Source organism: Aquarana catesbeiana, linkage group LG04 (assembly GCF_042186555.1).
Source record: "Aquarana catesbeiana isolate 2022-GZ linkage group LG04, ASM4218655v1, whole genome shotgun sequence".
Classification (NCBI taxonomy): domain Eukaryota; kingdom Metazoa; phylum Chordata; class Amphibia; order Anura; family Ranidae; genus Aquarana; species Aquarana catesbeiana.
The window spans coordinates 494,915,814-494,931,155 of record NC_133327.1 but is presented as its reverse complement, the minus strand read 5'-3'; the positions used below and the strand labels follow the sequence as shown (position 1 = coordinate 494,931,155).

At 42.9% G+C, this 15,342-nt stretch overlaps 1 protein-coding gene across 1 annotated transcript in view; it reads right to left on the bottom strand.

Annotated features, from left to right (window-relative positions):
* Window positions 1-1,158: 1,158 nt before the first annotated feature.
* The window catches only part of GPATCH11 (G-patch domain containing 11), a 235,063-nt gene continuing 220,879 nt past the window's right edge, over window positions 1,159-15,342 (bottom strand). Inside the window, exon 8 of the mRNA XM_073627704.1 lies at window positions 1,159-2,575. Coding sequence (XP_073483805.1) covers window positions 2,520-2,575 — 56 coding nt within the window. The 3' untranslated portion in view covers window positions 1,159-2,519. The remainder of the gene's footprint in view (window positions 2,576-15,342) is intronic.

The window sequence follows — 15,342 nt, the reverse complement described above, 5'->3', positions numbered from 1 at the left end:
TCGGGTGAGAGTTAGACTGTATTAAGTCCCATCCAATATTGAATGTCCATGTGCTCTCTCCATTCTGCTCAATATTTTTGGTGGCTCAGAGAAATGTAGGATACAGTGCTTAGCTTTCCATTACCAGACATCCAGAACTGCCAGCATCCTGTTTATGTCATCTGCACAGTACACCTTCACAATCATTTCCAATGAATTATCACATATAACATTACTACCTGAATGTGCTTAGATTCTGAATCACCCTGGCAGGACTATTTTGCTGTTTTGTCTTTACACACAAAATAATCAGCAACGCTGTACCCACATATCCTAGTCGTGTCCATCTCAGCAAGTCCATGTGTCCTACTTAGCCCTATTTAGGGCATGTACACTCCCAGTCACACTTGGGGATATACAAGTTAAACAGAGACACTGTTTACCCAGACGGACCAGTTCTTGGCAGGATCCTCACTGTGATTCCTTGTTCATCTTTTTGCCACTGCTTTATCATTATTTCAGTCTACTTTTCATGATCGGGATCTGTTTGGGTATAAGTCATTTTCAACAAGCCCAGGTTAGGGCATATCCTATCCCAGTCACTTTGGGACATTCATCAGCTTTTACAGCTTTTTTCAAGAGGACTCTGTGGTATCCCACTCACCATCTTGACTGTCAGCTCAGTCAGCTATTTCCACGAGTGTTGTGGGATGGGAGGGTGGTCCCACTAGCGTCTATTTTTAATTATTCAACGTTACTTTTTTATTACTGTTTGATTATTGTTGTTTGTCCACATGCTCCACAGACATCACGGAGGTTAGGACCCCACCTGTGTGTTTAATATTCACACATGTGGGATCCCCCTTCTTTTACTATTTTGATGGTATTTTTTCAATAAAGTTGTTTGCTTTTGATCACATCACGTTGTAGCTTCCTCCCCCTGTTGGCTATCTAGGGGTTGCTCTTGTCTTCCCCTTCTCCCCTCTTTTTTCCTTCTGCAATTTTTGCTACAGGGAGAGAGCCTGTCCTATTGACGAACCGTTTTGATCCATTGCATTTCATTTTGTCACAAGCAGATTCAATCATAGTGGTTTTTTATCATCTTTTTTTTTTTACAATACCTCACTGACCTTTTGGCAGAAATAGAATGGTTAGATGTAAATTTTGTAAAGATCCAACAACTTTTCAAATGATATTTTAATTGGTTCGAAATCAGATGGAATCAATGTTTTCTTTTTCTAGAATTTCTCTGTACAGAACATTTTTATGATATTTCTAAAATCTTCAAGAATGTATGCAGATAGCCAATTATGGCAGGCATTGATAATCTCAGTAGCAAAACATTTGTGGGCCTCTCTGGATGTTTTACATTACTATACATTTCCAAATTCTATCCTGCACACATAACTGAAGCCTCACCATCCCTCCAAGGAGCCTCTTTTAAGTATGGTTGTGCAGAAATGTATGCAAGCACCCAAACAAAAGAGATCTAGATAGATAGATAGATAGATCTATATCTCAATGAATAAACTGAATACAAGCTTAGCTGGAGGTAGCTGCATCAGTCTTTAAGACGATACAGCACACAGGGACAATAAAGGTGGGAGTGGGAAAAGAAAGCAGTTAAATAATACAAAACTTCCCCACCACCTAGCCTTTTAAACCAGTTAGCAGGACCAAACTATAATTAAATTATAGTTAGCTTTATCTTTTGATAATTATGCACTTTTTGGAAAGCCAGCTGCAGCTTTCAGGTCTTGTTTTGTTTAATGCACACACACAAGCAGCTTCAGCTTAATAGAGTAGCTCAGGATGTCTTGTGGTTTGCAGTATACTGTTCCCAAGCAGGTTTAAGCCCCATACACATGGGCAGAATATCAGGAGATTTGCCAGTACAAAAAAATACTGGCTGACATTCTGCTGTGTGTATGTCGGTCTTTCCGACAAAAGCCAGCTGGCATGCTGGAAAACCAGAAGACCGATCTCTGCCAATGCAAATTTAAAAAAGTACATATTTAACAATTTAAATAATACACACTAAGCTGTTCAAATTTTCACCATGCTTTCTACCCAAATATTATAAAGATATCAATCACTAGTACAATATTGTAAAGAAAGTGAACCTATCAGTTTGCAAGGTGTTTAAAAACAAATCCTTGGGCTTTACATACACTTTAAGCAAAATGAGTTGTTAGAAGAAAAAAACTGTAAAAATTCATCGTTTAGGCTTTCCTCCACCATGAATTACAAGCCAATTACAGCTTCCATACAAAACATTTTCAGGAAAATGTATAACTTATGCAAATGTTTATTGTTCTTTAGTGGTCTCTGTTACCACTGGATGAATTTTAGTAAATCCATTAATTAACTTCCTTAACCTCTGACCTCATTACTGGGACAGGATGTAAGGGGACAAATACTAGGTGCTTCCATATTCTCTCTGGAATATGGAGAGAGTAGAGATGACATTCTGAGAGGCAATTCACTTATATATCCTACTGATGAACCTTCAAATTGTTGTCCCTTAGTAGTAATCATTCTCAGTCATGATCTTCTGAAGTGTTCCCTGGACAATTGGAGATCATGTCTTCTTCATCTGCATAAAATCATACAAAGTGATTATTAAAGCATATCTATAGAATAAACAATTTTGGTGGGCATTGTAGTGTTTGAATATGAACTATAATTGAAAGGCAATGAAATAAACTTCTTCTGGGAACCACATTTGAACTTTTATCATTTATTCAAAGCAATGAGGAATAATGTATAATTAGGTAAAGGTTATTGTGTGTTGCAAATATTGGTAAATATCATCTCCATAAGTAGCTAAATCATACCATAGCCAGTGCCAGTGTTTGTTAAGGATGCTCCCAAAATATTGTGTCCTTGTCTTAAGGAATACAGTATGTTTATATTCCTGATATGTGTCTATTGTACCATGTGCTTGTGTTAAAAATTATCCCGTTCACTTTGTATTGCTTCATTTGTGTGAAATACATGGTGATTCTGCTAGCACCCCTGCTTTCCTATTTCAAGCTGACCATGCTGGGTATGAGGGCACATCTATCTCTAGCACAGCCTGCCTGTCCTCCAATGATCAGATTTGTGCTGCCTCCCCCTCCCCGAACAGCCATTCACTGAGAAGAACAGTATACTGTTGTTCTTCCCTTATACAGCTCACAACAGAGATTATGTGATAGCGAAAAAAAAAGTAATATATTACTTGAGAGTAATATATTACTCGAGGCCTGAGAGTTCCAGTGAACACCATCAGAGAGAGATATGAGGTGCTAGCCCGAAGATCCAAACCTAGTCCAGATGATGACTTCTTTGTTTGTAACATCAGATGTCAAGTTTTGTTCTTATCAATAGGCGAGCTTTATGGGGTGGTGGGTACCTCCTGGCAGCATGGGTGGGTAAAGAATAATTTTAAAAAAGAAGACTTTTTGTTGTAAAAGGTTAGGAATTGAACTAAAGGAGTGAAATAATGTGGCCTTTGTAATTTGGATATTTATTGACATTCACACGCCATACAAGAGAGACTCTTGTGTTCTTTTCTATTTTTGCTGAAGATTATTTAATTCACCTACAGACTGTCATGCCCCTTCCCTCTTGGGTTTAATGGACTGTCACGCCCCTTCCCCTTTATTTTTCGTGGAGAATTGCTATACAGCTGAGATCTTGATATCTACTAAATTCTGATGTGTTTATTGTTCTCTATTTTATACATGCTTAAGATAGTAACACGTGTATGGGAAAAGTAATCCAGGTTGGATGCATATTAAGGGCAACAGGGTTTGTAGATGTTACATTTGTGACAAAAAAGGAGCTTGAAAGAGTCTTGTAAACCCCCCACCCACTAATATTTACACTGCTTTGTGCTATTATTGAAACCTAAGGCTAGAATACTCCTTTAAATATATTTTCTTTATCGTACATCAAGGAACACAGAGCAGCTATAGTAATTACTGGGTTATACGCCATCTATAGGTGAATGGACACTGGCACACCCAAAAGACAGGAAGTGCCCCCTCTATATAACCCCTCCTATACAGGAAGTACCTCAGTTTTTTCGCCAGTGTCTGTAAGGTGGTGGTCACTGATGTGATACATGTGCTCTTGGAGCATACTTGTAGGTCTGAATGGTTCCATTAAGAATCATGGACTTCAAATCGGATCCATTTGAAAAAGCTGTCAGCCAAAATGGATGGTACCCGAGCCTCATTAGGAGAGAAGATTCCTCGAGGTTTGCCTGTAATGCAGTCTTATGGTACTAGACCCTGCATAATGAAACCCTGTGCAGTGCTTTCCCGCAGGGTGCTTTACAGGTCCAGGGGAGTGATTCCCAGATTAAGGGGGGACCCAGTCCCTGAAGGTCTTTTATGACAAAGCTTGCCGTGATGGGTGAAGATTGGACTCCTGTTATGTTCAGAGTCCTGCAGCAGGAATGGTAAGTCTGCATTTGTTTTTTTTTTGTTTTTTTTTTTTTAAGAAAAAAAAACTGCAGAGAGAGTTCTAACTGTCTGTTCTCCCGGTGGCCACTGGGAGCAGTGTGCTGTTTAATCATGCTATGTACTCTTATTCATGTGGGCTGCTGTTTCTCCTTTAGTCACTAGAGGGCGCAGGCTCACTCAGTATGGCCTAATTTTAGATAGGCAGGAAGGGCGGCCATGCCATGAGGCAACAGGTTCAGTAGGCCTCTGGAGACATAGCAGCAGCCCATGGATACTAACAAAGTGTGAGTACTTACTATGGGAGAACTGTGTGACAGCCAAGTCATGATAATATGCTGCATATTTACTGCTTAATCCGGGGGGACTGTACAACCGTAAGTTGATACATCCCTGGATGGTTAGCAGTTCACTTTAAAGTGTTGTTGACTGCTCTGTAGGCAGGTGCAGCGCAGTATACATGCTTGCAAACTTGTTGCTTAAATGCATGTTTAAATATACACATTTGGAAAAACATGAGCATGGGTGCATTTTAAGGAGTTGTATCTCCAGTATAGTGCATATGTGCTTGGCTAAATCCTGCAGGTCTAGTATGGGGCCAACTGCAGGTGAGCAGGTGCTTGTTTGCAAACTAGCTGAAATGCATGGTTGCTGAAGATTCATGTTTTCACATATTTGCATAAATATACATGGTTATACATGTTTACATAAAGATACATGATCATGGTTGCACAAAGATGCATGTTTACTCATGTTTGCAGAAATATACATGGTTATACATGTTTGCATAGATATGTGATCATGGTTGCACAAGGATGCATGGTTATTCATGTTTGCATAAATATACATGGTTATACATGACTGCATAAAGATACATGTTTGGACATGTTTGTATAAATGGACATGGTTATTCATGATCACATAAAGATACGTGATCACATAAAGATGCATGTTTATAAATGTTTGCCTGGTTATACATGATCACATAAAGATACATGGTCGCATAAAGATACATGTTTATACATGATCGCATAAGGATACATGGTTGCATAAAGATACTTGATTGCATAAGGATACATGGTTGCATAAAGATGCATGTTTATACATATTTGCTTAAATATACAGTTGTGTGGGCGGCACAGTGGTGTAGTGGGTAGCACTCTCGCCTAGCAGTAAGGAGGGTTGCTGGTTCGAATCACAACCACGACACTACCTGCCTGGAGTTTGCATGTTCTCCCTGTGCCTGCGTGGGTTTCCTCCGGGTACTCCGGTTTCCTCCCACACTCCAAAGACATGCTGGTAGGTTTATTGGATTCTGTCTAAATTGTCCCAAGTATGTATGAATGTGAGTTAGGGACCTTAGATTGTAAGCTCCTTGAGGGTAGGGACTGATGTGAATGTACAATGTATATGTAAAGCGCTGCGTAAATTGATGGTGCTATACAAGTACCTGAAATAAATAAATAAAATAAATACAAATATACATGGTTATACATGATCGCATAAGGATACATGGTTGCATAACAATACATGATCGCATAAAGATGCATGTTTATACATGTCTGCATAGATACGTGTTGCGTAATGTTGCATAAACACGTTTCATAAACTCATGCTTACTTATTGCGAAAAATAGGATTTTTAAATACAGCTTACCTGTAAAATCCTTTTCTTGAGAGTACATCACAGGACACAGAGTATTCATTACATAGTGGGTTAGATAGGCACCATCGGTGATTGGACACTGGTTAACCCCAATTAAGAAGAATTCCTCCCCTAAATAACCCCTCCCATATGGGGAGGACCTCAGTTTTGTAGCAAAGCAATAGGTAAGCACGAAAAACCCATAGAAGGGCGGGAGCTCTGTGTCCCGTGATGTACTCTCAAGAAAAGGATTTTACAGGTAAGCTGTATTTAAAAATCCTATTTTCTTGATCATACATCATGGGACACAGAGTATTCATTACATAGTGGGATGTCCCAAAGCAATGCTCATTTGAGGGGAGGGAGACACAGATCAGAAAATAGACCGCAAACGGACCAGAGGAACTAAACTGCAGCCTGCAGTACACTGCGCCCGAAGGCGGTATCCTCTTGCCCTCTTACATCCACCTGATAGAATCTGGTGAATGTATGGACTGAAGACCAAGTCGCAGCCTTACAGATCTGAGCTATGGAGGCCTGGTGATGCACTGCCCAAGAAGCACTAACAGCCCTAGTTGAGTGCGCTTTCACATGAAAAGGAGGAGTCTTCCTCTTTATATCATAAGCCTGAAAAATAACCTGTCTAATCCATCTAGAAAGAGTGGATTTCGACGCTGCTTGGCCTTTCTTATGGCCAGAATAAACAATCAGTTTTCTGTATCTGAGCGGTTGCCTGCAGATAGACACTCACTGCTGTAACCACATCAAAAGTGTGCAAAGATTCTTCCTCCGCGGACTGCAGATCTGGAAAAAAGGATGGTAGGATTACATCTTGATTCAAATGGAATCCTGAAACCACCTTAGGTAAGAAGGAACGATTAGGACGCATAACAATCCTGTCCTTGTGAATAATTAAATATGGCTCTTTACAAAAAAAAAACTGCCGATTCTGATACTCTCCTAGCAGAGGATATGGCTATCAAGAAGACTAATTTTTTAGTCAAAAGCGCTAAAGGAGCCAGGTGCAGGGGCTCAAAGGGTTGTCCCTGTAAAGTCGACAACACCAAATTCAAATCCCATGGGTATACTGTAGGTTTGACTGGCGGATTTAACCGCAGTGCCCCCTGAATAAAGGCCCGGACCATGGAATGTGAAGCAATTGGCTTCTGAAAAAATACAGACAAAGCCGAAATTTGGACTTTGATAGTGCTCAAAGCCAATCTCATTTCTAGGCCTGACTGAAGAAAGGTCAAGATTCTGCTAATCATATACCTTCTAGGATGCCATCTCCCCTGGGTTCAGGAAACATATGCCTTCCAGATTTTTAGTAAATAAGCCTGGAGGCCGGCTTTCTGGCATTGATCAGAGTGGAAAGAACTGACTCCGAGAGCCCACGGTCTTTTAAAATGTGGGTCTCAGCAGCCAAGCCTTCAAATATAGACTTCGTAAAGCAGGGTGGCAAATCGGACCCTGTGTGAGCAGATCTGGCCAGAATGGGAGGACCCCAGGCCTGCCCACTGCCATCTTTACGATCTCTGCATACCGAGGTCGTCTGGGCCAAGCCGGGGCTACTAAAAGGACCGACTTTGCTTCCCTTTTGACCCTTCCCAGGAACCGCAGAAGAAGTGGGTTCAGAGGGAAGGCATATATTAGATTGTACTGATCCCATGGGATTGTCAGAGCATCTGACAACTGAGCAAGTACATCCTTTGTTCTGGACACAAATTTTTCCAGCTTCCTGTTGAATCTGGACGCGAATAAATCCATATCTGGTGTTCCTCACCTTTGACATATGGTTTGGAATATGTCGGGGTGTAGGGACCATTCTCCTGGGCATAATTGCCGGCGGCTTAAGAAATCCGCTTGCCAATTTTCCACTCCTGGGATGAATACCGCAGACAGGCAGGGAACATGGCTTTCCCTTTTGGGCATGCCCTTTGGGCATCCAGACTTCTGGCGCCACCTTGATGATTGATGTAAGCCACAGCAGTGGCATTGTTGGATTGTATCCGAATAGGATGACCCTGTAAGACCAGTCCATGAGGGCCAAGTAAATTGCCCGAATTTCTAGAATATTGATGGGAAAGCGTCTCTTGGTTGCAGACCATCTTCCCTGCGTGCATGTTTCTTCCAGAACTGCTACCCAGCCTGTCAGACTGGCATCTGTGGTTATGATCTTCCATTGTAGTGGAAGAAAGGCTTTGCCTTTCAAAAGATTTTTGGGTCATAACCACCAATTGAGGCTTTTGTGTATCCTTGGGCTTATCCTTAGGCACATCGGAAGATCCAAGGCATGAGTCTTTTTGTTCCAAGCTGCGAGAATGCTTCTCTGCAGGGGCCCTGAGTGAAACTGGGCAAATGGAACAGCCTTGAAAGTAGCAACCATCTTTCCTAACAGTCTCATACATAGCCGAATGGATGGACTCTTTTTGCTCAATACTGAGCGGACTAGAGCTCTTACGGCCTTGACCTTTGGCTCTGGTAGAAACACCCTGCCTTGAGCGGTGTCTATGATCATGCCTAGATACTCCAACCTTGTTGAAGGTTGCAAAGAAGACTTCTCTAGGTTGATTATCCAGCCTAGTCTTTCCAAATGTCTTACTGTCTTGAAGACAGCGCGGTTCAGGTGTGCCACCGATTGCTCTATGAGTAGCAAATCGTCTAGATAAGCTACCACAGTTATGCCCTGAGCGCTTAGATTTGCTAAGAGAGGATCTAGAATTTTTGTAAAAATTCGAGGAGCTGTAGCAAGACCGAAAGGAAGGGCCACAAACTGGAAATGGTGCTGGTCTACCGCGAACCTTAGATATCTTTGGTGAGCGGGAAAAAATCGGCACATGAAGATATGCATCCTTGATATCTATTGATGCCATAAATTCTCCCCCCTGCAGGGTGGAGACCACCGAACGAATTGACTGCATTCGGAAGGATCGAATGTGTAGAAACTGATTGAGATCCTTTAGATCTAGGATGGGTCTGACATCTCTATTTGGCTTTGGAACGGTGAAGAGATTCCAGTAGAACCCTGATCTTTTTGGGTTCATTTCTACTATTACTGCCTGGGATAGTAAGCGATCTAAGGCCAGTAGTAGCGGTTCTCGCTTTACTGGATCTTTGGGAACTCTTGACCTTAGGAAACGAGCTGGTGGAAGCTCTAGGAACTCTATTTTGTAACCTAGAGATACTGAAGAGACCACCCACTTGTCTTGAACCTCTTCCCGCCAGGCTCCTGAAAACTGTAGAAGCATTCCCCCCACTCGGCCGAGTGGGGGCGCCCCTTCACAGGGATGTTTTGGGGCTCTGCTTGGCAGGCTTTCGTCCCCAAGCCTTTTTCTGCCCTTGGGTGTGACCCTGGGCCTTTCCTCTGAAAGTAGATTGGGAAGGCCGTCGCCACTGCTTAGAGCCTGATGTTCCAGGGGAAGGGGAAAGAGACAGTTTGAATGGTGGACGTTTACTCCTCTTAACTGGTAGGAGTGTAGATTTACCGCCTGTAATTTTTTGGATAAAATATCTTTTGCATGAAAGCTCTGCTGCCCAACTTTTAAGCCAAAGGGACCTGCGCATGTGTACCAACAGGGGAGACAAACGAGATGCTTGCTGGGCAGAATCCAGAATGGCATCAATCATAAAACACAGCACCTGTGGAAGGTCTGCATAGTTCTCCACTTCCTCACTGGGAAGGAGGCCAAGCATCTGCTTAACCTGTTCCTTGAGGAATTGACACAAACCCACAGTTGCGACTGTAGGTTGGACTACAGTGCCAGCCATGGAGAAGGAGGCTTTTAATAAAGTTTCCAGCTTTTTATCAGTTGGATCTTTAAACACCTGAGCATTGTTCAAGGGACAGGTCAGGTTTTTATTCACACAAGAGACAGCCGCATCGGATGGGACCTCCCACTTCTTGGTGAAGTTTTCCTCCAGAGGATAAAGCATAGAAAACCTTTTAGGAGGAGTAAACAGTTTATCGGGATGTCCCCAGTCCTCATACAACAATTTATCCATTAAAAGGATGAATTGGAAAGGAAAAGGCAGTCTGTGGGATTCTTCTGACCCCCAGGGAAGAAACAGAGGATGTAGCGGCCTCAGCAGAGGGCATTTTAAATGTGGAACACACTAGTTCAGTATAATACTGGACCTGCTCCTTGAGTGCCTGAGAGGAAGAAGCTCTCTCCTCTTCCTCTGAATCCTCAGACTGCTCTTGATCCCTATCTCTGGGTAGGGATCTCTCCTCATTGTCAGAAGAATCATCTGAAAGAGAAAGTGCTGCAGAGGAAGGGGATCTACCCCCTTTTTCTGCTATCTTTTAAGGAAGCTGAAATAAAATTCATAATTCTTCCCTCAAAACCCTCCAATGTAGCCCTAAGGGAATCTTCTGTGACATACGCTGGGGCTGTAATATTAGGAGAGGCTGCAAAACCTGACAGGGGCACTGACTCATCCTGTGAGGCTGGCTCCAGTCTTGCAGGGGGGATGGTAATCTGCAGGCATCTTTAGGACCCCTAGACACAGGCGGTGACTTTCTTGTGCCTTTGTTACCTCCCCCCGAGACCCTCTTACGAGGAGACATAGTCCCAAGCTACAAAGCAGAGGTACTAAGACATATGCAATAACTGTTGTGCTAAAAGTCTCACAATATACATATATGCTTAATACTGCACAACCTGATGCCGAGTAGGTGTCTTAGGTTAGCCTGGATCCGACCACTTTAAGATGCTCACTGCCCAAACTCTGTGTCCATCTGTTTACAGAGCTCTGAGCTTTTAAATTAGCCACCTGGCATGCACACCTGCAGTGGAGGAAGGGAATGATTGGACATCAGCTTCACTGAGTGTGTCTGAAAAGCACGCAAGTTTGCTCCTTACTCTCTCTAGTGGTGGAAATCAGGTAAGACATGAACTCATTGAAGAAAATCCACTTGTAATATATATATATATATATATATATATATATATATGATTAACTTCTCTTACTTGTCCCCGCCGCAGGAACTGCTGAGAACAGACAGTTTCCAGCCTTCACCCATCACGGCGGGTAGCGTTGTGCCAACCTTCAGGGTTTTTTGGGTTCCTACTCAGAGAAACCTCTTTACCTGGATCTGTAAAAGACTCTGCCAGAAACTTTCATGCCACTGTTTTAATAGTACACCAAGCCTGGTTTTCTCAGAGCCCAGTCCTCCAAAGAGAGACTTACAGGCAAAACCTTGCTTCTTCGGATGATGAGGCCCGGGTACCATACCATCTTGGGAGTCAAAATATCAGCCCGAGATATGGATCCGGTCAGCATAGCCCTTTAAGCCCCCGCAGGGACCAAACTGGAGCTTTCTTCACAGCACGTGTTTTACGTGACCAACCACCTTAGACACTGGTGAAAAAACTGAAGTCCTCCCCGTATGGGAGGGGTTGTATAGGGGAGGAATTCTCCTTAATTGGGATTAACCAGTGTCTAATCACCGATGGTGCCTATCTAACCCACTATGTAATGAATACTCTGTGTCCCGTGATGTATGATCAAGAAATGCTTATTTCCATGGGCACATGTTGCATGAATGCATGTTTACAGTACACGCTTTCATATTTTGGCTAAATGCATAGTTGCATAAGCACATGCTTCCATAAACACATGCTTCCATAGATGCATATTGCTTAAACACATGCTGGCATGTTTTCATTTGTAATGCATACATATGTTTATTTTCATTAAGCGGTCTACATATGTAATTGTTTTCCTGGGACTACATACATATGTGCTTATTTGCATAGGACTACATGCATATGTGCTTATTTGCCTGGGTTCTTGTTTGCCTGGGGGTACAAGCGTGTGTGCTTTTTGACCTTGTACCGCATACATAAATGCATGAATGGCAAGAATACTTGTATACCTGCATGTTTGCATACCTAGGTACTTGCATACTCAAGGGGTTGCATAAAGGTAAACCAACATTGTTTTAGACCTGCATCCTTGGAGGACTGTATATTAGGTTGGATAATTTAGTTGCTGCATTATTTACTTGTTATACCAGTTAGATGGTCCAGAAAAGAGAGGCTGCCGGGGGAAGCAGGGGCACAGCTCTCAGGTTCAGGGATCTGGCGGTGTCCACATTTCCTGATGGACAGTGATTTCGGGTGCATCTGAGCCCACTGTGGTATTTGGCATTGCAGTGTTTCCTGGCGCATTCATTTTTCATCAGAGTGCAGCCGCATCACCACGATCATGCCTGATCTCAATTGATTGAAGCCTAAGCAGGATCAAGCCCGGTTAGTATATAGATGGGAGACTGCCCAGGGATACCAGATGCTGTAGGCTTTCCCCACCTAGGTGAATTAGGCATCTGGGGCTGCTGGGTTTTGAGAGTATTCTCTGAGGTGGTTTGTTCCATCTTTAGCCGGCAGAAACCTGGTAGGTTAAGTGCACCTCTTGGGACTGTCTGTGTCTGTCACAGAGTCGTCAGTCTTTTGCGTTGCATTTGCTCTTGGAGCAGAAGTTATGGGCTCATTATTGTGAGACAATTAAATGGTAGCAGTTCCAAAGCCAAATAGGGACATGAGGTCTATCTTTTTTTTTTTTTCCAATAGATTTTTATTGAAAGAAAGTGCAATACAGGGTATCACAATAGTTGGTATACAAAATTTTTGAACATTTTACATATATATATATATATATATATATATATGTACTTATATATATACCAGTAGCCTATGCGCATTTATATATGGGTGAAGAACCATTATAACCAGGGTGGGATATATGGTGAGACTTTTAGATAGACATATCATGACAATATAACTGGATGTATCAACAGGGTGGGTCCTTCGGGAGCTACTGGTATCAAAAACAAAAAAAGGGGGGGGGGGGAAGGTGGATAGAATGGGGGGGGGGATGTAAGCATACACCAGTCAGTTGAAGTATTAAGTAGCGAGAAAGTTACAAGAAAAAAAAAAGAACGGGAGTGTCTTCCTCCTCAGGAGTGGTAATGGGAGTGTCATAGTAAGCGAATGAAGTATTTTCGAAGTTCTGTAGTTCCTCTTGGGACAGAGTTGATTGCATGAAGGCCCACCATCTTGAGTAGAAACGTGTGTTGGAGAGTTCTTTTTTGAAGTCGGTGTTGAGTTTGTCTCTGTGAAGCAAGGTTAGAAGCTCCCTTTTAAGTTGCGAGATCTGTGGGCAAAGAGAGGAGGTCCAGTTTTGTAGAATTAGTCTTCTAGCCAGTAAGAGACTGATCAAGGCCCAGTCCTTATATGTAGGGTGGGTGGTTGGGGACCACGGGAGCAGTTGGTCGTCCCAGTATCCGAAGATGAGGAGTAGGGGATCTTTAGGTAGTTTTAGCAGCGTTATTTTGAAGATGTAGGAGATGACTTGGTTCCAGAAGGCGGAGATGGAGGGGCATGTCCAGAAACGGTGGGAAAGTGATGGTTTTGGCTGGCGGCACATGGGGCAATTGGCTGCAACTTGGACAGTCTTGTCCGAGATAAAGGGTATGTAGGCACGGTGCATAATCTTTAATTGAGTTTCTCTCCATACCTCATTGGGGGTCAGCTGAAGTGTTTTCTTGTACCCTTGAAGAACCCTTTCCACTATGTCTGAGTCAGGAAAGTCCTTTCCCCAGTTTGCTACCGATGAGGAAGCAAGTGAGGGAGTGGTCTTTATCAGGAAAGGTTTATAGATATCCGAGATTTTATAAGAGTCACTTTGGAGTAGTAGGTCCGTGATGGATGTCTGAAATCTCTTACTTTCCTCTCTGCATGAGTCTTTTATAAAGCTGATGCATTGTGCGTAGTGTAAAGCATGAGATTGAGGGAGGGAGAAAGTTTCTGCAATGACAGAGAAGTTATGAGGGCGTCCTGTTTCCAGATCACATAGGGTAGAAAAATTTGTGAGGCCTTTTTGTTGCCAAACAGAGAAGGGTTTGTATTCCAAACCCGATGAGAAGCTGGGATTTCCTTGAATCGGGAGATGTCTGGACATAAAGGGTGAAAGTTTCAGTGCTTTCTGTACTTCCCTCCAAGCTATGGCTGTGTCTCTAAGGAGAAGATTGTGTTGTATGGGTGGGGGAGTAGATTTCCACCTGCAATGAAGTAATGCCACCAGGGAGTAAGGTTGGGCCATTGAAGATTCCATGGAGTAATTAGAGCAGCGAGAAAGTTGCGATATCCAGTCTAGGCCTATCCTGAGTAGGCAAGAGAGGTTGTATGCTCTGATATTTGGGAGACTAATCCCTCCTTCGCGTCTGGGAAGATACAATTTAGCAAGGGCTATAGGTGGTCTTTTGTTTCGCCAGAGAAATTTGGAGATGGCTTTGTTTAAGTTTTTGATATCTGCGTGTTTAAGTAGGGGTATCGTTTGGAGAGGGTAAAGTAATCGAGCGAAAGAGGTCTATCTTAAGATCTCAAGCCGCTGAACATCCTTCTGTGTCAGATAGGCTCAGTTCAGTGATGACCTCCTCTGCAAGAGGTAGATTTCGGGGTCCATAATCATCTGGAAACGGACATCTTTGTGTGGGGGTTTGTTTCCAGGCTCATCAAAGATTTCTGTAATTGTAGTGCAAAGCCTTTTTTTTTGTGAATCTTCCCTTTGGGTTGGCCACAGCTCCGGAGGGTTCTCAAAGCGTCTAGCCCCAGTGCTGGGCTTGCTGAAGACACCTCAATACTCTTTACCTCAATAATCTTTGCTCAGGAAGCAGTCAATTCCAGGGGTTCCTTCGAAATATTTTTACAGGATGAAGCTGTGTTTAGGTCAAAGCACGTGCTCTACATACAGCCCTACTCCAGGTCTTGGTAGAGGTTCATTCTCTGTCTGGAACTTGAAGATTCAGCCATTGCATTGCCGGAAAGCTCTGTTTCCGAGGTGTTGCAGAACAGAAATTGGTGCTTGATATTCTTCCTTTTCAGGAATTTGGAAAATAACCACTGATACCAGTCTCTCCAAGTTGACTTGAGGCTGGCTACAGTTTTGGTCTCCACAGGAGAGAATACTGTCCAATAGCTTGGAATTTTTGGTCAGTATGCCTGCTCTGGATTATAGGACAAACCTGTTGTAGGTGCAATCTGGAAATGCCTCTGCAGACATAGCTATATCGACCACCAGAGCGGCACCAGAGGTCATGCGAATCAGGGAGGTGTACCACATTCTGTCTGGGACAGTACAAGAGCTGTCTCTATCGCCAATACATATTCCAGGTAACACCTTAAGGTCTGGTTTGACGTTTTTTTCCCCGTTTCGCATTCTGCCACATCTTTTGCGAAGAATCCGTAAGGTGGTAACACTGATATTA